Genomic DNA, 22,045 nt, shown 5'->3' on the forward strand with positions numbered 1-22,045 from the left:
GAGGCCCTGTTCTGGGGTTTTCTCCCAACCCTGTGGGGGCCACAAGCTCTCTATCTGCTGCCGGGAGCCGGAAGGGAAGGGCAGCAGCGGGAGGTGCTGAGACGGAAGGTTCTGGACAACACATCGCAGGTTCAGGTCCTCATCCGCCACTGCCTGCCATGACTTTGTTGAGCGCCTTAGCTCTGGGGAAGCCCGCCTCCCTGGCCTCGGTGCAATGAGAGGCTGGCAAAAGCTCCTCTTTCCCGGCCGCACCCTGGAGCTTTCCCCCCAGATTACTGAGGTGTTAAAGCCCAACCCAGGTCAGGGAAAGGCGGCCTGTGACAGAGCCCGGGGGGCCTGAGCTCCGTCCACCAGTGGGGTGGGCGGGGCAGACCTGAGGGCGGTGATGCCGAGGGGAGGGCCTGGCACTGGGACCGCGACAGCAGGAGTGGCTGTGTCCGGTACTTGACAGAACGCGACCAACTTCCTTGGACGAGCAGGGCCAGGCTGGCTGGCTTCTCACCAACCTTGCCCACACTGGCCCCGCTGGGTGTCAAAGGCCCAATAACGGGCAGGCAGATGCCACTGCTTCCCCTCCCCTGCACGCACAGCCCCACGGCTGGCGGGAAGAGCAGCCTGCCTTCTGGAATCTGGACGTGCGCACTCAAGAAATGCAGAAAAGACATTTATTACCGAGCTATAAATTAGAGGTGGGCGGGTGGGGTGTGAGGCACTGACTGGTCACGTTTTGGGCGGCTGCTCTCGCTCTCTGTCCTCCTGGGCCTGGATTCTGAGTTCCTCCTCAAGGCGCTCCTTCGCTCGCACCACCTGGGGAGGGAGTCACAAACAGTTAGGCAGGATGGCCCCTTCCCTCCCCGGGTCCAGCTCCAGCTTCCTGGAGAGCAGTGGGCAGGTCAGAGGTAACAGCCTGAGCGGAATATAAACAGAGGGGCCTGGGGACGCACTGACTGAGTCTGGGAGCTGAGAGCTGGTTCCAGCACTCTACCAGCTAGCAGTCCTGGCCCTTCAAAGCCTCGGCTGCTGGGGGCACCACTGTCCAGGGTGACACAGGGCCCATGCCAACACAGCCCCACTGGCTGGGCCACATGGAGCTGGCAGCCCTGAGGGACTGGCAGTTCAGGGGGCTCCCTGCGCCCCAGGGACCTTTCTCCTGCCAAGCTCTGAACTGCCTGGAAACGAGGGAGGCCCAGTGAGAAGCAGCCCCGCGGCCTGCCCTCCTCCCAGCACTCACCTTTGACTGCAGGTAGAAGGAGCCACCCACGGATTTATCGTTCACCTTGAATAGGTGTTCGTAGTTCTGCAGAGGAGGGGAGACGGTGAGGGTCCCTGGGTTACAGAGGCGGGGGAAGCTAGGAGATGACAAAAAGGAAAGCGAAAGGGCTCGCCCCCTCCGCCGCGCTACGGCACCCGGAGCCGTTGAGGGGCGGAGAAGCGGACAGGTGCCCACTGAGGGAGGCCCACGCCTCTGCCACCGCTACCTGTGGCCTAAACACTGACAAGTGACAGTGGCTTCTTCGAATCCAAGCTGGCCGTAGCCAGAGCCCCCGCTCCTGCCCGTTTCTGCCGCCTCCATCACCCCTCCCAACTCTGGTGGCCTGCCGCCCCATCCCCACTTCTGCTCTGCTTGTCTCGGAGCTGGCCTGGTGGCCTCACCTTCTGGATCTCCTCAGGGCTCAGCTTAGAGATGTTGAGAATCTGCTGTGCCTCCTGGAGGCTGAGGCCGGAGAGGTTGGAGGCGGCTGCAGACTGGTGTCCCGCACGTCCCCGGGCGTCAGCTGCTGCCCGGCTGGCTGTGTGGACACACAGGTGAGCACTCAGCCCTCAGCAGCCTGGAGCTCCCCCGGGCCTTCCACGTGGGCAGCTCACCGCTGCCAGGTGGCGTGGGGGAGGAGACAAGCCGGGCCAGAGGGCATCTCTTCTCCAGGAGTGGATTTTTTTGGGGTGGGGGGTAGTAAAGTGAGGACAGGGGCAGGGGCTGGTCAAACCTGGCATCAGGTCCCCAACCTAGACCGTGAGATGACCCTGTCCCTCTTCTCTCCCCTGGCCTCTACCTCCTGGGTGCATCGCAAGTTGGGGAGTTTAGGCTACTATGGGGAACAGAGTGAAGCTGCGAGCAGGGGGAGGCAGCATGGCTCTGCCCTACGGTTACCTAGGCCACCAAAGCAGGCTGCCTCGGGTGACCTCTTCCCTTTCAATGCCTCTAGATTCAGGAGCCAGTACACTTTTTCTTAAAGGGTCAGAGAATGAGTATTTTAGGTTCTGCAGGCCAATTAGTCTGTGTTGCAATTACTGGACTCTGCCTTGAAAACAGCCAGAGGTATGGCTGTTCCAAAAAAACTTTATTTACAAAAACAGGCGGCCAGGAGTGCCAGTGTGCCCATTTCTGGCCGGATGCTCACGCCCATCAGGTCTCCCTTTTATGGGACTGTCCCAAGATCTAGTAGCACTGCCCCACAACGGGAAGTGCCCCAGGCTACCTGAGCTGCCAGAACCCCAGCCCACAGAGGGCCCTTGCATTCACAATTGGCCCAGTGCGAGGGAGGGGCCCAGAGCTACTGGGAAAATCTGAGCCAGGCAGGATCTCCCAGCCCAAGGAGACAGAGGCCCAAGCTTACCTGCAAACTCCTGCTGCAGGGCCCGGGCAAAGGCCCTGCCCACCACCTGCACGCCCATCACAATGATCTGGGCCAGGTACTTGGCCTGTGAGCAAAGCAGGCACCTATTAGCAGGCTGCATTCTCAGAGCCCCCAGTGATGGACCCTGGAAGTGGTGGCTGTGCGACAAGACTTCTGGATTGCTGAGGCAAGGAGGCTCAGAGCAACAGCCATAGACCACTTCCTCCAAAGCACCCTGATAAAAAGCTTCTGCTTTGGGTGGCTTCGGGTGCTCGTGGGACAGCAGGCCCGGGGAAGGTGGGGGGGACCCAAGAGAGTCCCCAGAGGCAGACGGGACTCTCCCTCGTCCTTTGGAAGAGGCGGACAGGAGCCAAGGCAAAGTGGCCTGGGAACCAGAACTCAGGGCCAGTCCCAGACCCACCATTCACTCTGCCACCACCGGCTGCTTCTTGTACTTGGCTGGTCCAACCTTTACTGGTGGGGAAACGCAGTGCCATTCTAATTCTCCCCACACTATTCAAGTCAGTTCCAATCAACACAACGAAAGAGCAAAATACCCTCCACTTTCAAGGAGCAAAGCCCACTAGGCGGGCATTTAGACAAACACAGAAGGAACCAAGTGGTGAGGGAGAGCAGGCCAACCCCTGTTCCTCCACCGGCTCACTCCTTCACTCAAACCCTGCCTGAGAGTCAGCACCGCGACCACAAAGATACCCAGGACCCGGCCCTGCAGGAAACCCTCCACTGCAGCGCAGCGCGAGCGTCTTCTACCCCAAGACCGCGTGGGCCAATGCACCATGGAGACAAGTGGGGCATCTCATCAAGCATGACCAGAGGCGTGGAAAGGCACCGGAGGGACACCTCAGGAAGGACAGGGAGACTCTGGGAGGCAACGGCACTTCTCCTGGCAGGTAGAATCTTGATGGGAAAATGGGGGCTTTCTAGGCAGGGGGACCAGGGTGAGCCCCACTGGGAGAAAGTATAGGGGATGCCTGGGAGCAGCCAAGAGCCCAGAGGTCTTGTAAAATAGTAGGAGGTAAGATGAGGCAGGCGGGTGAGATGGGAAACATACAGATCTTACTGTGACCAAGGATTACAAACAGACAGCATGTGTGTGTGAGATGGTACAAACGTGGGTGCGTGGAGGACACCCGGAGAATGCTCGCGGCAGGTCACCACTGCTCACGTGGCACATCCAAGTGGTTTCCAACAAGAATGGACTTAGCCAGGGTGCTGAGCACTGTGACAAACACATTCTATCTATTGTGCCATCTAATCCCAACAACTCAAGACACTGAAACACGGAGGGGTTTAGTGACCAACATGAGGACACACAACTAGTACCTGGGGCAAGATGGGCAGAAAACCCATAGCCAGTGCTATCAGCTATCCCCAGGCTGCCCACCTCACACAGAATCCCGGGGTCTGCAGGGAGGGCGACTGAACAACATGACAAGGATCAGGACCCAACCCAGAGGCCGAAGAGGGGCTTGTTAGATTCCAGTGGAAGCCCGACTCCAGAACTGACCTTGCTGGCCTCCCTAATGGGCGGGGTGGGATGCGGTTCTGGGCCATTAGCGGGGATTGATACATGGGAAGTGGGTTTGGATTTCACAAGTGGGTGGAAATTTCATAAGCCCCGTATTTCACACCATGAAGACCCTCCAGTGATCAGAGGGAGGGGCGGGGCTGCAGGTGCTGCACTGTGGTGAATAGACTAACGAGGATCTGCTTGAGATGGGAAAGTCTCACCTGGCTTCTCCCCCAACCCCCACTTGCCTAAAGCCTCTCCCAAGTCGGGCAGGAGGCTCTGAGATGGACAGCTGGTCCTGTCTGAGGGACAGAGAGGCTGACAGGCCAGCAGGTGATTCCGAGTGTTCCCTTGGCCAGGAATTCCCACCAGGCCTCCGACCACACCCCCTTCTGCTGCCACACCTGACAGCAGCCCCATCACACTGCCTGCATGCACTGCCTCGTACTCAGGTGTTTACTTCTCTGCCCAGGTGGTGACTGTTGCTAAATAATGAACGTTAAGAGCTGAAGCTCTAACTGGGCAGCTCCCCCACCACCCCCTGCCCGTGGTTCCTGCTGCCAGAGCTCCATAGCTGCAGGGCAGGCTGGGCTTCCTGCAAAGTTTCAGAGGCTACCCCAGCCATCCAAGGGAGCTGCCTGGTCCACCCACCGGAGCTACCAAGGTTCCTGCGGGAGGCATCTCCTGGGGGGAGGCAGTGATGTGGAGGTTACACAGGCAAGCTCTGGGATCACCTGTGTGCAAATGACAGCTGTGTGCCCTGGATAAGTTCCCAGTCTCCCCGAGCCTCAGCTTCCTCTCCTATTGTGGCCAACGATAGGGCTGTCACGGGGATTAAATGAGATAATGCTTATAAAGTGCCTGGCTCAGACCATGATAATATAGTAGGTGCTCAATAAATGTTGATTTTCATTTATTACTACTCTTTGTTTCCCAAAACCTGACACTGGCCAGGCACTGGAGAGTAACAAAGCTCCGCCCAACACAGCAGCTCATTTGATAGCTCCTCTAATTCCTCAGGGGAAAAAGCTGTAAAATGCTGGGTTACATTCCCAGGGAGCTGGAAGCAGCGCGGAAGAGAAGTGAGAAGGCTGCTTCAGTCAGGCTGACATAACCTGGGTCCCCGCTTTGCTTCTTGCCAGCTGTGTGGCCCTGGCAATCAGTCAACCTCTCTGAACCTCAGTTTTCTTATCTGCAAAATGGGGACAATAATACCCCCCTTATAGGAGGGCTAAGGCCCTCAGGAGGCAAGGCATGTAAAAAGTGGACACCTGACAGTGGCAGGTCCAGAGTAGCTCAACAGCTGCCTCTGCTTCCAGACCAGATCCTGCTTGGTGCTGAATGATCTAGAGATCAGAGGTGCAGCCAAGCTTCTCAGCTACCTACTCAATACCCAGATGCCTACCAAGTGCCAGGTGGGTCAGCTGTGCTCAGAGCTGAGGATTCATGGGGAGCACAGCTGTGCCAGCTGCAGCTACCACAGGGGATGAAGACAGTTACTGGCTGAGGCCTCTCCCAGAAAGCCCTAAAACACCCCATAATCCACTGACTGACGTTCGGGCCTGAAGACCCTGGGCAAGAGCAACTGGCCAACACAGCATACAACTCAGGCCAAGCTGATGGTCAAGGAGCAGAGGTCAGAGCCATGAGACTCCACACCTGGGACACTGCAGATGTCACATATGCTTTCCTGCCTGGAGAGCAACATGGCACAATGCGGGACCAAAGCCCTGCAGCTGGGGCAAAGGGCCCCAGGCAGCGTGGGGGGTTGGGAAGCCCTAAGGAATGTGGTTTGTCCTGTGTGAAGTGCATCAAGAAGGCAACCTGGCTTTGGACAGATGGATGTGCAAAGTTCCCTTCAAGGCACAGTTCCTTGGGCTGGTGGGCAGAGACAGCCACTGACTCACCCTCTTCTCAAGGATGCATGGAGATAGAAAGGGGGCTCTCTTCACCCAGGGCCCCTGCAAACAGCTGCTGGCATCACAACTAGGCAGAAGGAAGGTCAGGACCACAACTGTCACATCCGCCATGATATGTCCAGGGCCTGGGCTGTGGCTAGCACAGCAGGTGCCCGATACATATTTGAATGAATGTGACACTTGACAGGGCTTCCAAATGCCTCCCACTCCCTCTGCTGAAGGAGGGCTCTGGCCATCCTCCCAAAACACGCACACAATACCCTACCTCTGCTGCCACTGCCAGCCAATTCAGTCTACCCCCAGCTTGGCATCCCCAGCTCTGGCTACAAATGACTTCTCTAGTTTTTTCTCTCCCCTCATGGCTCTCCACATCACGTACTGCAGCCACACCATCTACTCCAGGATCGGCTTCCCTACTTCTTTACTCTGAATTCATACACCATACAGGTCACTCTTTTCAAGTGCACAATTCAGCACTTTTTAGGATATTCATAGAGCTGTATAACATTTTCATTATCCATCTCCCCAAAACTCCATACCCATTAACCCACTGAACATCCTCTCTCCTACTCCAATACTGTCTAATCCCAACATCCTTCAAGACTTAGCTCATGTCAGGCTTCCCTAGTGGCGCAGTGGTTAAGAATCCACCTGCCAATGCAGGGGACACGGGTTCAAGCCCTGGTCCGGGAAGATCCCACATATCCCACGTGCCGTGGAGCAGCTAAGCCTGTGCACCACAACTGCTGAGCCTGCGCTCTAGAGTCCGTGAGCCACAACTACTGAGCCTGTGTGCCACAACTACTGAAGCCCGCGCACCTAGAGCCTGTGCTCCGCAACAAGGGAAGCCACTGCAATGAGAAGTCTGCGCACCGCAGCAAAGAGTAGCCCCTGCTCCCTGCAACTAGAGAAAGCCCCGCGCAGCAACGAAGACCCAACGCAGCCAAAAATAAATAAATAAAATAAACAAATTTATATATATATAAAGAAAAGACTTAGCTCATGTCACCCCCATTCCCCTGGGTGAAACCTTTCCAGGCTCCTCCCATTTCTACCCTCCCACATCACTGTCTTTCTTTTCCTATTAATATTGTCCTATTTTACGGACTCGCCTGCTTTCTCCTTTAAGGTACCAACTCCTCCAGAGCCACAAGCAGGAATGTGTGTGAAGGACCCAGCTGGGGTGGGGGGCGGGGTCCTCAGAAAATGGCAGTGACTATTACAAGGCAGGAACAATGGGTGCTAAGTGTGTAGTCTGAGGACACAGGAGCTGGGCTCAAAACTGGGATGACCCTGGAAAAGTCAGACGCCCTGAGCTTCAGATTGTTTATCTGTAAAACAGGGACAATGAGAGCACCGACTTCTTTAGAATTAAATGGGAATCTACATAAGCCTCAGCTCAGGGCCCGGCACTTGTAAACTCTTACCTTATCCTTAACACTATCAGTTAAGAAGTGGCTCCCCAAACCCACTGCCTCAATCACTCAACAATCCTCTATCCGGGGATAGAGCTCAGGACCCTGCACTTTTAAAGGTCCCCAGGTGACCTGACGCAGCCAGTGTGGCCCAGATCTGTGGGCTGGCCCTGGGTGCCAATGGTACCACAGAAACGCTCAGTTTTCGGTGTTGCAGGGTCTGGTTCAAGTCCCAGTTCTGCCACTTCCTCGTGAAAGTCCCGGAGCCCGTTTCACCAGCTTTCAAATGGGGACGATAATAGGGCGACACCATCAACTAGCTCGAGGACCGAGCAGGAGCTCGCGGGCCGGACTTACCTCCACCTTGGGCTGCCGGCACATGGCTGGCGCACACGGCGATCGCATCTGCTAGGTATTTCCCGGCCCGTCAGACCCGCCCTGCCTTCCAGCCAGAAGGCTCTCCCTGGCCCCGAGGTCGCCAGCGCCCGCCTCGATAACCCCCGGCTGCGACACCCCAGTCCCCGCTCCCCGCCGGGAACGCAGGTGGCGCGCGGCGCCCGCAGTCCGGCCGGAGCTCCCAGCCCCGGCCCCGAAACTGCCTCCCTTCCCCTCCCCTCCTCATGCCTCACCATGGCGGCCACTCTGCTTCGGGGGCACGGGCTCCGGCTTCCCGCCCCTCGGCCCCGGCTCAAGGGCGGCCGGCGGGTCAAAGGTCAAGGGAAGCTGCGAAGAGCGCGTGCGCTGGGCATGCGCGTTGCTTCAAACAGAAAGGGCGGGGCGTGGGCGGAGACCTATGGCCCGTGGGCGGAGTCGGGCGGGGCCTGCCTCAGCCTCCCGCGTTCCGGCGACCACCGGAGGCTACTGATGGGCGGTTTCAGGACCCTCTGGCCCTCCTGCTTATCCTGGGGCGCTAAGAGCAACAGAACAACACCGGTCAAATGGGGGGGGGTGCTATTTCTTCCCTCCATTTTGCCAAAATATTTGGGACTAAAAGACATGCAATAAACATACAACACCTCACAAACATAAAGAGTAAGACGTCAAATTCTCACAAATATTCAAGAAAACAGGAAACTTCAAAGTAGGTTTCATTCCAGGTTCCCTCTGTCTGGAAAGGAGGGCTCGTCTCCCTCCTCCTTCAAGTCTTTGTTCCAATGTCACCTTCTCAGTGAGGCCACCCTGATGCCCTACCATCGCTGCAACTTGTCCTCCATTCCTTTGCTTTTCTAATACAGGCTTTATTGAGAGAGAATTCATACACCACACAATTTGCCCTTTTGAAATGCACAATTCAGTGCTTTTTAGTATATTCACAGAATTGTGCAACCATCACCATTAGTTGCAGAACATTTTCAGCCCAGCCTTAGCAACTCCATACCCATGAGCAGTCTCTGTCCACTTCCCCCTCCCCCAGCCCCTCGTGACCACTAATCTGCCTCCTCTTCTATGGATGTCTCATAGAAATGGAATCATACTACATGTGGCCTTCTGTGTCCGTTTTTTTTTTTTTTTTTTTTGGCTGCGTTGGGTCTTCGTTGCTGGGCGCGGGCTTTCTCTAGTTGCGGTGAGCAGGGGCTACTCTTCGTTGCGGTGCACAGGCTTCTAACTGCGGTGGCTTCTCTTGTTGCAGAGCATGGGCTCCAGAGCGCAGGCTCAGTAGTTGTGGCGCATGAGCTTTGTTGCTCCGCACATGTGAGATCTGCCCAGACCAGGGCTCGAATCCATGTCCCCTGCATTGGCAGGCGGATTCTTAACCACTGCGCCACCAGGGAAGCCCCTTGTATTTGGTTTAAACCTCCATTTTTTTTTTTTTTTTGTCCACGCCATGTGACATGCAGGATCTTATTTTCCCCACCAGGGGTCAAACCAGTGCCCCCTGCAGTGGAAGCCTGGAGTCTTAACCACTGGACCACCAGGGAAGACCCATAAACCTCCATTCTCGATCCCTCCTATTTTTTTCTGAAGCTCTTACCACATTCTATCAAATTATACCATTCATTCATCTTTATGTTTATTATCTGTTCCCTCCCACTAGAATGTGGATTCCTGGAGGGCAGGACTTTGACCTCTTTTCTCCACTCTTGGGCATCAGCACCTGGAAGAGTGGCTGGCACATGGAAGGCACTCAACAAACGTTTGTTGAGTGAATGAGAGTCGGGCTGCCTCCTACTATGTTCTGGACCACTGCCCTTCTTTCCTTTCCTCCAACTCTCCAAATTCTTTATTCTCTCAGCACCCTGGCTGCCCTTCCTTTTGTCTGAAACGTTCTTCCCAGGGCTCTCTCCATGGCTTTGTGGCCTTCAGGTCTTAGCTCTCAGCTTAAACGTCGCTTCTCAGACCCTGACCAGTCTCCCCCTGCATCCCCGTGGCTCCTCCCTTTGACATAGTTTATCTACTTCACAGCCCTCCTTGCACTGTCTATTTGCGAACTTGCACATGGTCCGGCTCACCCCTGCCTACTAAGACTATACTAAGTGCCTTGAGAAGCCATGTCTCTCCCGTTCATTACAGGAGCTGCCATCCAGAGCCCTGCCGGATACTAGCGTGTTGGATGAATGAATGAATTCCCAGCAGGAGCAGAGTGAGGCCTGGGACAAGTGGGAGCCCAGGGCCAAACCGACCTCACCCATACTCCTGTCCCCTTCCCCTTCTAGCCAGCCCACAGACCACAGCGGCACGAGAGGTGGCCAGCTTAGAAAAGTTTAATTGCTAAAAACATCCAAGGTACGTGCAGGCTACTCCCTGCGGGGCTCACACCCCCTTCATTGGGCTATCAGCTCTGTGATGCCCATTCCTCCTGGCTTCAAGTTTGGGGAGCAGGGCTACTGGTCCCAGGCCCCTGAGGCTGGTGCTGCTCCAAACGGCCTGGTGGGGGGCCAGCCCCCTAGGCCCTTGACCAGAACTGGAGCAGCAGGCAAGATAGGACGGCACGTGATAACTGAAGGTGCTGGGCGAAGCCAGCCCAAGCTGGGACCAGCCCAGGTCAGAGTAGAGGGGACAGGGAGCCCAGCGGCTGCCCAGGGACATGCCACTGAGCCCTCACGCCCACCCCACCCCCACGCCCCTGGCTCCACATGCTAGCGGGCAGCTGAGGAGAAGCAGCTGGTCCCAGAAAATGCAGAGATGCGGACAATCCATGGGGGTTGCAGCAGGGCCCAGAGGCTACGGAAATACCCAAGACCCAAAGGAAGCCAGGCCGTCTGGGCTGAGGTGTGCCCCGGCCAAGAGGTGGTTTCCAGTTTGAGGGTGAGACGTGAGGTGTGCAGGGGCACCAGGTGGTTCAAGGAGGCGGCAGTGGCAGGTGAGGCTAGAGGTGGCTGGTGGGCAGGCTAGTCCTGGGGAGATAAACCAAGAAGTGGGAGGGAGCTGAGAGGGCCTGGGGGAGGGGGGTGGCGCATGCGGCAGGCGTGAGTCGGGGAGAGATGGGACAGGCAGCAGGGCCCACTCGTCCACTCACCCACTCGTCCTCGTCCACACCTTCGAAGGAGTCCTGTGGGAGCGGGTCCACCCGGTTCCCCAGCTTTGCCACCATGGCACTCAGCAGCTGGGAGAGGGGACGGGAGAAGAGGTGGGAAGGGAACAGGACTTCTGACCCCAAGAATGTCAGATCTCAAGGTTGGAACCCCAAGGTTCAAGGTTGTGGGAGAATCATTTTCATTAGAGCCCTGACAAAGTTGATGGTTTTCATTGAAAAAGATACCTTGACAGAGACGGGGGAGCCAGAGACAGACAGACTATAACACGGAGCATCAGAGTCACAGGGCAGCTGTCTCCACATATTGCCTCAGATGCTCAAATATGCGCCAGGGTCCCCAGCGCACTTGGGTCTGGTTGGGTTGGGCCAGGCTAGGGTGGGGCCTCTTTCCACCCTTCCCTGGCTTCCTGAGCCCTGTGCCCTGGGGGCGGCAGTGGTAAGCTTCAGGGCTTTGGAACGTCTTCCCTGTCCAACTGACAAGTGGGTGACACTGGCTCCTCGCCCAATCTGGGTTGGACTAGAGAACTGAAGGGCAGTCACCAGGAGCAGCCAGGACCCTGTGACCCCAGCAGCCAGCCCTCTTCCATGCCTACCTCTTCCTTCTTCTGCTGGTCCGACTTCTCTTCCAGGTAGAGTGCTGAGGATGGGGCCCGCCGGGCAGGGCCTTCACGGGGGGCCTGGCTCACTGGGGTGGGACAGCAACAAGCATCAGGCAGCAGAGAGCCCCTTTGGTGGGGCCTCCTGGCCTAACCGCTTGGTACCAGCCCCTAGGGGATTCCATGGCAGAGAGTCCAGAGGTGGCACTTCGGCTCACAAGGCCTGCCCTCGGCACCAGGCCGTGTGCACGTGCGCATGTGTGTTGGGGGTGGAGGGCTTGTGATGGAAACACAGACCCTGTGCCCTGCCCTCCAGGGGCTCAGAGACCAAGTCCGAAGAGCAACCACCCCATCCCTGGGAGCACTAGAGGTTTCTGATTGCCAGCAGGGATGGAGGTTCGGACTTGGGCCTTCTGCCCCTTTCTCCGACCCCCACCCACTCCCCTGCTTCCTACCTGCCCCCCCAGCCCAGTCCCTCATCCTACCTGGGGTCATGTCAGGGGGCTGCAGGCTAAGAAGCCGGGGCTGCCCGTTAGCGCCTCCCAGCCAGGCCTCAGCGCTGAGCACCGGCTCCCAGCTCACGGCCGTGTCTGGGAACACGTCATCCTGGAAGAATTCTTTCTGCAGGGAGGGAGGAAGGGGCTGCCCTGAGGTACTGACCAGAGGCCTAGGGCACACAGGCATCCATTGGGAAGGGGGCATGGCAAGACCCAGGACTCCAATCTGAGGTTTCTGCAAGTTTCAGAACGTCAGCAGAGTAAGGGGAACAGGTGCCCCAAAGAGCAGTGAGTGGGGCAGTTTGGTGACAAGACCAGTCAGGCCCCAAAGCCTCTGACAGGGGCCAGGCAGTGGGTGCTGGGCGTTGGCATGCTGGGCCCCCAACCTCACCCTGACTCGGGGCAGCCGGAAGGTGACAGGCTCCAGGGAGGTCTGGCGAAGTCGCAGGCATCGGGCAAACTCCACCTCCCGCACGTCACACTCCGTCTTGGGCAGGAGAATGAAGCCCTGGGGTGGCAGGGGAGTCGAGCTGGGGCTGGAGTCCAGAGCTCACACTGAGCACCTGGGCCCCCTCACTTAGGACCATCAGGACCAAGGCCTATCCCTGGAGAGTGGTGTGATACTTAACAACTAGCTCTCTGGAGGGAAAATGCCCCGGTTTGTAGCGTTTGCCTATTTCCATGGTGTGAAAACTCCCACCATGCCAATTTCACACTACTAACATGACCGGGTAAATGCAGATTTGGGAAGAGATGTGCAGTAGCAGCCCATGATACAGTATTTCTGCCAGACAGGGCCCACAGATGTAAATAACCTCAACAGTACAAATAATAGTGAAGTCAAGTAAAATAATTAGGAAGTGATAAATTAAGTATCTATTGCCTTGGTCTTTACTGTAACTTATTTGTGGGTTCATAAAACTTAAACTTACATATTTTAATTTTTAACAATGGTTGAGTTTAAAAACCAGTTCCCGAGGCTGCTGGGCACACCCCGCCTGGCCCAGTGACTCAAGGGCCCCACAGGCCCCTGCAGTCCTGCACATGGCCACGAGAGGGCGGGTAGCCCATGGTCCCACCTACGGAAGGAGGACCAGGGAGCGTGTGCGAGGGCTCACCTTGTGGGGGTCAGGTGATGTGAAGCTGTTGCACTCCAGGAAGAAGGGGGCCTCGGGGAGCAGCTCATACAGGAACACGCGGGTGTCGCCCTGGGGGGACGGCAACAGTGAGGTGGCCAGCATTAGCTGCCTTTCCCCCCACCTCCTCTCACCTGCCCAAAGCCCCCACCTGTGCACCCCAGCCCACCTTGCCCGTGAGCAGCACCAGGCGGGTATCTGGGTCATAGCTGGGCAGCAGGGTCGAGGGAGCCACATCCAGCCCCAGCACTGCCAAGGGGCCACTGGCCAGGGCCTCAGCCGAGTACAGGAGTAGCTGGCGCTCACTTCGGCTGCAGGGGGGCAGAAGCAGGTCCTCAGAGCTGGAGGGGCCTGGGGCATGGCAAGGACTCCAGCAAGGCCCCCAATCTTGTGGGGCTGGAGGCCTGAGGGCCTCGGGGTGGGAGGAGAGGCCTCTGCCCATCCTCCTTCCTAACCCAGCCTCAGAACCACTGGCCTGGCCTAATACAATAGCTTTCTAACCTGCCGCCCCGCCTCCTCCCAGACCCCTGCCCCCTCTGCCCCTCCTCAGCACACTCCTGTCCCATGGCCACCATGGCTACTAAGTCTGGACTTTTCTCCCCACATTCTGTTCCAGGCCCTTTGCTCCAGCCAGGCTGGTCACCTTCTGGGCCACTCCACCCAGAGGTGAATGCCCTCTCCTCTGGGTCTGTGTTTACCAGCCCCTTTGTGACCCAGTTCAGATGATATTTCTCTTAGGAGGCCCTCCCTGATCCTTCCTCGAGAGCACCAAATGCCCATCCCTTGGACCTCTCCAGGAGTCTTGGTTCTGTGTTTTGTGTGCTTCGTCTGATCCCCACCAGATATGGGCTCTGCAGCAGGGATGGCTTTCATCCCTCTGGACCCCTAGTTGATTCATTCCCCCCCATCTCCTTCCCTCCCATCAATGCACCCATGCACCCATCCATCTATCCATCCACATATCCATCCATCCATCCATCTGTCCAATAAATGAGAGTTGGGGACAGCTTCTGCATGCCTTACAGGTGTATGTGTATCTGGGGAAGGGGGCACAGGTGGCTGCTGAAGTCTGGGGATGGGAATAGTGGTCCCGGAGTTCTCACCTGTCAAAGCCAGACACCAGGAGACAGTGACCATCACACACCCAGACAATGCGGGCTCCACGGGCCCCCTCAGGCCCTGGGCCTTCCTGTTGGGATATAGTACATGAGGCCCAGCTGGGACCCCCGCCAGGTCTGAGGGCCGCCCCCAGCCCCTCCTGCTCACCTGCAGGGGCTCAGGGCTACCCCGGGGCTCGTAGATCCGCAAGTGCCCATCCTTGCAGACAGTGGCCAGCTGCCGCCCATCAGAACTCCAGGCCAGGCCAAAGATCTGGGGGCAGGTGGGGACGTGAGAAGCAGCCTCTTGCCCTGTGGCTGGGCGCCTGCCCCCAAAGCTGTCCTACCTGATCCCGGTGGCCCTGCAGCCTCAGCCGCTCTGCTCCAGCCTTAAGGTCCCAGATCCGAATGGTAAGGTCGTAGGAAGAGGAGGCCAGCACGTCAGCTGCCAGCGGGTGGAAGCGCAGAGAATAGATCTTCTCCGTGTGGCCTGGGGGCGAGGCATGGGGTGACACTGAGCCCCTCAGGAGCCACCGCCCACCCCCCGGCCCCCAGCCAGGCCCCCCTGACCTGTGAGCACGGCCTCGGGCATGGTGAGCACCTCCTCAAGGCCCTCTGGGGGCACCCGCCACAGCCGGATCCTGGCATCCTCCCCAGCTGCGGAGAGCACAGGTTCATCACTGCTGACCCAAGGCCCCCCTTCTCTGTTCCCACTGAGGAGCCTGGGACCCTCCCTCAAGCCCAGTGCCCAGCCTCCTTACCCACAGCGAGGTGGTGGGGATCAAAGGGGTCCCAGGCCAGATCGGTCACGGCTGCCCCATTCTGCAGCGTGGGCAGTGCTGTGTCGGGCAGACGGCCGGGCTTCCGCAGCTGTGGGAGGTGCCCCCACCCCGAGGCCCATCAGTAACGGGCAGGAGAGTCCGGTCCCCAGGGCTGCAGGGCAAGCAGCATGCCTGGGCCCACACCCTCTGCAGCTGATGACGCACCACCAGGTGGCCCAAGCTCTCTGCCTCAGCCACCTTGCGCTCTGAGCCCCAAGTGCCAACCATGAGGCCCCCGGAAAGTGAGGGAGGCAGCATGGAGTGGTGGAAAGAGCTCAGGCTTGGGGCTCAGGTGGCCTGGGTTCAATTCCCAGCTCCACCACTTACACAGCGTGTGACCCAGCAGGTCACTAAGCCTCCCTGTGCCTCACCGCTTTCATCTGTAAAATGGGGATAAGAGTAGCACCCCCCCCGCCCCACCACCACACCACATGGGATGCTGGGCACTTGGTTTGTGCTTAGAGAATGTGAGCTGGTGTGGGCAACTGACGCCCTCAGCGTCCTGCAGGGACATGGGGACAGCGCAGCAGGGTGGGGCCCCTCACCTCAAGCACGGCCACCTGCCCACCACTGCTGAGCAGGGGCATGGCCACACGCTGCCGGTTGGCACAGAAGCCGTCGCTCTCGCCAGGCGTGGTGAGGTTGAGCCCCTTGAGGTTGGTGATGTGGCTGTCTCGGTGCAGGACGGTGCCCTGAGCGTGCCGGAACTTGGAACTGGGGCCTGGCGGGCAGCAGGGACACGGAGCCACGTGAGGTGAGGGTGCCCTGCCTGCCTGCCCCGCGCTGTCCTGCAGGAGGACCCGGACCAGTCCTGAGTCCGGGCTGCCTGCTCCCCTCAGCAAAGGACCGTGCGGGCTGTGTGCCCAGGTCTCTGCCAGTCCAGCCAACACAACTCGCCCAGAATGAGACTCGAGGGATCTCGGAACGTTTAGGCCACCCTCTTACAGGTGAGACTCTCTTCATCCCGCAAAGAAGTGACTCCTCCAGGAGGGGGGGCGGGACTGTGGGGGGAGGCAGGACTGGGGTGCAGAGGAGGGTGGCTGGGGTGGGGGTGGACAGGGCTCCCGTGGTAGGGGGTTAGCCCCGCGCTGAGGCACTTACCCAGCAGGCTTTGCAGGGACCTCTGGCTGGGGCTGGTGCCGATGCCGCTGGTGCTGGAGAGCGAGGGCCCCAGGCTGGAGGGCGTGGAGGGCGAGGTCAGCAAGCTGGGAGGGGAGGAGAAGCCCTCCTGGGGGAGAAGCTCCGGTCAGCCAGCAGCCCCGTCAGGCAGGTGGTCAGCCAAAGAGAGAGAGGATGCCGGGGTCATCACTTTGGGACACTGGGGTAGGCAGGAAGCCCCACCGTGGGATGTGGGGTGGGGACGCAATCGCTGATGGGCAGGAGGTAACACGGGGTGAGCTGAGCGTTAGCACGTGGGACAGCAGGTAGCAGCTGCTGCTCCTGGGAAGGTGGGCCCTGAATGGTCAAGATCTTTCAAGAGGGGCTTCCCTGGTGGCGCAGTGGTTAAGAATCCGCCTGCCAATGCAGGGGACACGGGTTCGAGCCCCTGGTCTGGGAAGATCCCACATGCCGCGGAGCAACTAAGCCCGTGCACCACAACTACTGAGCCTGCGCTCTAGAGCCCGCGAGCCACAACTACTGAAACCCGTGTGCCACAACTACTGAAGCCCATGCACCCTAGAGCCCATGCTCCGCAACAAGAGAAGCCACCGCAATGAGAAGCCCTTGTACCACAACGAAGAGTAGCCCCCGCTCGTCACAGCTAGAGAAAGCCTGCGCACAGCAACGGAAGACTCAATGCAGCCAAAAAATAAATAAATAAATTACTTTTTTAAAAAAAGACCTTTCAAGAGAAGCTAGAAATCCAGCTTTTATGTGAAAGTCTCACTTTCTAAGTGTTTGCTCAATTTTGAGAACACTGAGGTTCTTCACTTGTGCTTCTTGCGTTTCTGAGACCATCGGGCAGGCCACACACTCCTGCCCTGACCTGGGGCCCCTGCTGCAGCATTGCAACAGGGAAGCCAGGTGGGCTATGCTGATACTCACGCTGGGGTCCGCATCACCCACAGGAGTCTCTGCAGGCTGGGCCTCTTCCGGGGTGGGCCCTGCAGGGGGCACCAGACGGGAAGTGAAGCTGGGGTGGGGTCGGCAGGCTGGGTGGAGGCTGACCCTCTGCACCTGTGGGTAGAGGCCGGTAGGTGAGGCAGGAGGGCTTGGTGTGGGGATAGGGGACACCAGGCAGCTGAGTTAGTGCACAGCTGGACCACGTGTCACGGACACCGGCTGCTGCCGGTGGTGCAGGCCAGGAGCAGTCAGCCAGGCCTTGGCCCTACCTGCTGGTTGCTACCAGCCCACCAGGCATGGGGGTCGGAGGCGGGCACACAGCCTGCAGTGTCCGGGAACAGGTCCTCGTGGAACTCCACAGCCTGGTGGCACACAAGCACACAGGCAGTGAGGTCAAGTCCCCCAGGCTCCCCCAGGCCCTCCCAGTCCCTCACGAAGGACCCCCTCACCTTGCGGGGCACGTGGTAGCTGATGGGCACGATGGCTGTGTCGCTCAGCTGCAGGACGCGAAGCACCTCGCAGCCCATGACGGCCAGTGCTCGTCGGGGCACAAGGGCCACCCCCCGCAGCGCGCTCTCCAGGAGGCACTGGGTCACTATCAGGGACACCGTGGAGGACAGTCAGAGTGGGTCGGGGAGGGGAGGGGGGACAGGGCGGGGAGCAGGGCTTACCTGGGCTCAGTGCCAGCTGCTGGGGGGCCACCTCATAGCAGTACAGCTGACTCTCGCCCTGAAACGATCCCCACCCGAGCGCGGCTCGCTGACTGTGCTGGTGGCCTGGGCTGCCCGGCTCTAGCTCCAGCCGCCCCGTCCCTCCCCAAGGACGGAGTCACAGAGCCACGGCCAACGTCTACAGGGCGCTGATGTGTGCTGGGCGCTGAGCTGAGCCCTTGGTAGACTCTGCCTCGCCTGTTCATCATCACGGAGCACGGAGTGAGCACCAGGGGTATACGTTCAGTACGACAAAGTGCCTGCTGTGTGCTGACTCTGCTCTATTCTCGGCCTTGTCTTCACGAAGCTGACATTCTAGGGAGTGACCCCGACTGCATGGAATGGAGACTTGGAGCCCCATGTGCCTGGAGCCCCTGGCAGGGGTGGAGTCTGGGCAGCACTGTTCTAGCTCCTCCTTTCCGGGGTGGATAGCATCGTGCACTCCCCACTCTCCCAGTTGGCTGGCCAGGTCAAAGGTCGGGGCCAGGTCTGGCGAATGAGGGCACCAGCCGACATGGGTGGGGGCTTGAGCTTCTCCTCACCTTTCCCGCCAGGACCAGGAGCCTGGAGTCTGGATCCAGCAGGGGCATCAGAGACCTGGGGGAGAGACGGCCTGTCATAGGGATACAGCCAATCATTGTGGCCAAGGGGCAGGGGAAGGGCAGAGAGCATCGTGACTGTAGATCGGGGCTCAGGCCAAGCACAACAGTGGCCAGGAGTGATGCAGCCCCTCCAGTTGCATCCAGCCTGGTCCCCAGGGACCCTCCACCTCCTCTCCCTGCGCTCCCGACATGCTGAGCACATCCTCACATCCCAGCCTTTCTTTCCCAGGTCCTCCGTCTGCCCAGCTGCTTCACCCCAGGACTATGCTGGGCCTGGGCACAGGGGAGCTGCCCCCTCTTTCTGCACCTCAGCCCTGATCTCTTCCCACGCTCAGCAGCTCCAGGAAGCCCCCCGACATACATCATTCTGTCCCTGGTCTCACCTCCACCAGCCTAAACACCAGGCCCGGGAAGGTAAGAGGGGTGCTGGAACTGGGGACCCCCTCCATCCCCACCCGGCACACTCGGCCTGGGCGCTCCAGGACCCAGGTTTAGGGGCCCTCTCCTCAGTCACCCCTGCTCCTGGGCCTTGATGCTGTCCTAGAGACTCAGAACTCCCCTAGGCACCATCTCTGAGCCCCAGTGCCCAAGCCTGAGCCAGGGGCCAGGAGCAGGGGCTCCTTCCTGCCATGCTTCCCTGGCCTCCCTGTTCTCTGTCCCCCAGGTGGGGCCCTGGGGGCGGGGGCAGAGGCTGGAAGCCCCCAGAGCCCTTGCTGCTCTGTGTTGCGTGTCTCGGCCAACAGCCTGTTGCTCTCCAGAGATTTACCACTCCCCTTCCCCTCCCAGGCCCTGCAGGGCCCCTTTGCAGCCCCCAGCCCTGACTGCTGTTTTCCAGGCCCAGAGTCTCCTGGATGTGGGGCACCCAGGAGAACTCAGACTGGTGTCTTCATCTGTTTCTGTTTCCTGCTCCTGGTCTTCTGGTCCTGCTCTCACATCCCTGGGGACCCACGGGCCTGGACCCCCACCTCAACGCTGACACTCATCCTCCAATGGAACCCCGTCCTCCTCACTGTGGTCCCAGCAGTCAGAGGTCGCCCAGCTGTGGCAGCTGCCTCCATCCCTCACCCAGGCAACAAAGGGTCCAGCCCACCCCCTCCCCTGCCCGGCCAGCTGCCCACCACCCCTCCCCACCCCGCTGAAAGGGAGTCACAGAGTGGACTGGGAAGCTGGGTGGGTCCCTGGGTGGCTCCACAGCTTCCTGGAGTGCCCTGGGCTGGTCACCTGTGAGTAACACAGCCTCTAATTACCTTGGGCCCAGCAGGGTGAGCTGGGCTCAGAACTGCCCTCTTGACCTGGTCTGACCACTGCCTGCTGTGGGGGAGAGGGGAGCAGGGGGACAACGTGGTCATGTGACCTCAGGTGTCCCCCACACTGACGCTGGATCCAGTGGGGCCAGACGCAAGTCCCTTCAGCAGTTCTAACAGGACTTTCACTCACCCACTAGTTCATCCACAATCATCCACTCCCTTGGTGAGCTGGTCTGCGCCCTGCCCTCAGCTGGGCCGGCAGGTGTGACCAAAGGTGAGTGCAGCAGACCCCACCTCTGGCCTCAAAAGCTCACGGCCTGGGTGAGAGGCAGACAGAATTCCACAGACAAACACGTGAAGGAAAAGTTCTCTGAGGACACACAGCGGGGAGCAGAAGGGCCTGACTCTGGCTAGCCACAGGGGAGTGGGCATTCTCTTGACCCAAAGGTTAAAGAGAAATCAACCATGTCAAGGGGAGAGAGTTCCAGGCAGAAAGGGCAGCATACGCAAAGGCCATGTGGCAGGCGGGTGCACAGCCTGTTTGCGGAACAGGGAGTAGAACGACATGGCTGGTGGTCTGGGCAGTAAGGGTGAGGGGCTGAGGCTCAGGATGGGGTGGGTAGAGGTCACACAGAGCAGGGCCTAGTACATCAGGAGGAGGGTTCTGTCTCCCTCCATTGGATGAGCAATAAAGAAGCAAATGACACATCTTAAGTGAAGAGGGACAGGATCAGGTTTGTGCTGAGCAGAGGCCACCGTGTGGAGACAGGCAGGAGGAAGGAAAACAAGAGTCTGAGAGCAAGTATGCTGGGCGGGGACTCTAGTCACCCTGCTGCTGCCTTGGCAAGAAATGGGGGATCGGCCTGCAGTTTCCACCCTGGCATCAATGGCTCACCTATGCTCTAAACCAACCTCTTTAAGAGGCTTGGCCTGGCACCCCTGTGCACCTGCCCCATGAGCCCCAGCTGGCTGGCCCACTGACTCAGGTGCTAGGGCCGCGGGGGCAGGAAGTCAAGGAGGGCAGGGCTGGCTTCTCTGACAGGTCAGGCCAGTCTTCTTCGCCTCAGGCAGAGCTACCTGAGAAGCTCCGTCAGGCGGGAGCATCCTGCCCACCACAGCGCAGGCCAGGAAATGGGGTCATGGCACCCAGCCCCAAGAGTTGGCCAACAGCTGGCACGGGCCTGACCCCTGGCCTTGTAAAGAGAGCCAAGCCAGGTCTGGGTCTGGAATGCAGAACCAAGCCCCAGCCTGGCATAGGGCCAGAGGGGGTGAAAGCTGGCATGGGTACCTCTCCTGCTGCCATGGCAATGGGGGAGGGCTGGCATCTGGGCCTACCACTGGGAAAAGCTTTGACCCAGATCTAGGGGTCTGCTCCAGACTCAAAGCCACAGAAGGTCTAGAGCCCAGACCTGACACCTACCCCTGAGCCCAGGTCCCAGAAGATGCAGAACCATGGTGGTATCAAGTGGATCACGTGGGGGAGGAGTTACCCCCTGACACTCCCATCAGCTTTCCCAATATTGCTGCAAACAACATAGGAAGTACCGCAGTGAGCCTGCCAGGAAATGCAGTTTCAAGAGCCCTCCTCTGGTTCTCCCTGCCAGCCCATCTCTCCCACTCAGACCCACCACCTAAACATCCTGGCATTGCCACTGGTCCAAAGCAGAACAGGTCCCCTGTTCTTGTCACCCAGGCTGGGCAGTGGGGACCCCCTTGAACCAAACCCTGCCCCCCACTCCCTTGCTCCCTTAGAACCAGGTTCTAAGGCAGGTGGTGCCTTCAAGCCAAATGAGGACAGGATGGACATACTGGGGAGGGGGGCCTCCTGGAAGCTGTCCTTGAACCTCCGGGTGGATGGGAGCATGGCCTGTGTGAGTCCAGGCTTAGGATTGGGGCGGGGGATGGATCCTTTAGGCAGGTGGGATCTCACTATCAGCAAGAAATGGCCACAGAGGCGAGACACTTCAGGACCTGTCAGGAAGTCCTGTTCCTGGAGGGGAGTCAGGCTGGGGTCTCCTGAGGGCCTTAGGGGACACAGGGCCCAAGGGCAGAGGCATAGGGACAGTCTGAGCTGACCGCAAACTCAAATGCTTCAGGAAACTGAAGGAGTGCAGCAGCCTGGTGTGAGACAACTAGGCTTGGTGGGGACTGGGGCCACCTGTGAGTCTGGGCCTTGGTCACAAGGGGCAGCTGCTGCTCAGCCTTGGCCGAGAGTTCCCACTCAAGGCAAGCTGGGAAGTCCCATTTTAATGTGAAACCACTGGATTTTTCAATGTTGGCAATGGCTTCAAAGTTTTAAAAAGTCCCACAGGAGCAAAAT

General features: G+C 58.9%; 2 protein-coding genes across 2 annotated transcripts in view; both read right to left on the bottom strand.

The window, feature by feature from the left end:
* Positions 1–651: 651 nt before the first annotated feature.
* On the bottom strand, positions 652–8,218 carry PAM16 (presequence translocase associated motor 16). Its single transcript, XM_061209026.1, has 5 exons — positions 8,110–8,218; positions 2,616–2,700; positions 1,654–1,790; positions 1,232–1,297; positions 652–807 (listed from the first exon to the last, which is right to left on the bottom strand). The coding sequence occupies exons 1-5, from the start codon at positions 8,110–8,112 to the stop codon at positions 721–723; spliced, it is 378 nt and encodes a 125-aa protein (XP_061065009.1). The 5' UTR covers positions 8,113–8,218; the 3' UTR covers positions 652–720.
* A 1,953-nt stretch (positions 8,219–10,171) lies between these two features.
* Positions 10,172–22,045, bottom strand: part of CORO7 (coronin 7) — a 58,028-nt gene continuing 46,154 nt past the window's right edge. The window contains exons 10-28 of the mRNA XM_061209021.1: positions 18,419–18,473; positions 17,838–17,895; positions 17,616–17,761; positions 17,436–17,528; positions 17,149–17,280; positions 16,204–16,330; positions 15,648–15,823; positions 15,043–15,151; positions 14,852–14,938; positions 14,629–14,771; positions 14,451–14,555; positions 14,288–14,373; positions 13,354–13,495; positions 13,167–13,256; positions 12,440–12,556; positions 12,037–12,172; positions 11,549–11,640; positions 10,938–11,024; positions 10,172–10,815 (exon numbers count right to left, since the gene is read on the bottom strand). Coding sequence (XP_061065004.1) covers positions 10,810–10,815; positions 10,938–11,024; positions 11,549–11,640; positions 12,037–12,172; positions 12,440–12,556; positions 13,167–13,256; positions 13,354–13,495; positions 14,288–14,373; positions 14,451–14,555; positions 14,629–14,771; positions 14,852–14,938; positions 15,043–15,151; positions 15,648–15,823; positions 16,204–16,330; positions 17,149–17,280; positions 17,436–17,528; positions 17,616–17,761; positions 17,838–17,895; positions 18,419–18,473 — 1,987 coding nt within the window. The 3' untranslated portion in view covers positions 10,172–10,809. The remainder of the gene's footprint in view (positions 10,816–10,937; positions 11,025–11,548; positions 11,641–12,036; positions 12,173–12,439; positions 12,557–13,166; positions 13,257–13,353; positions 13,496–14,287; positions 14,374–14,450; positions 14,556–14,628; positions 14,772–14,851; positions 14,939–15,042; positions 15,152–15,647; positions 15,824–16,203; positions 16,331–17,148; positions 17,281–17,435; positions 17,529–17,615; positions 17,762–17,837; positions 17,896–18,418; positions 18,474–22,045) is intronic.

This window comes from Eubalaena glacialis, chromosome 13 (genome assembly GCF_028564815.1).
Source record: "Eubalaena glacialis isolate mEubGla1 chromosome 13, mEubGla1.1.hap2.+ XY, whole genome shotgun sequence".
NCBI classification, from domain to species: domain Eukaryota; kingdom Metazoa; phylum Chordata; class Mammalia; order Artiodactyla; family Balaenidae; genus Eubalaena; species Eubalaena glacialis.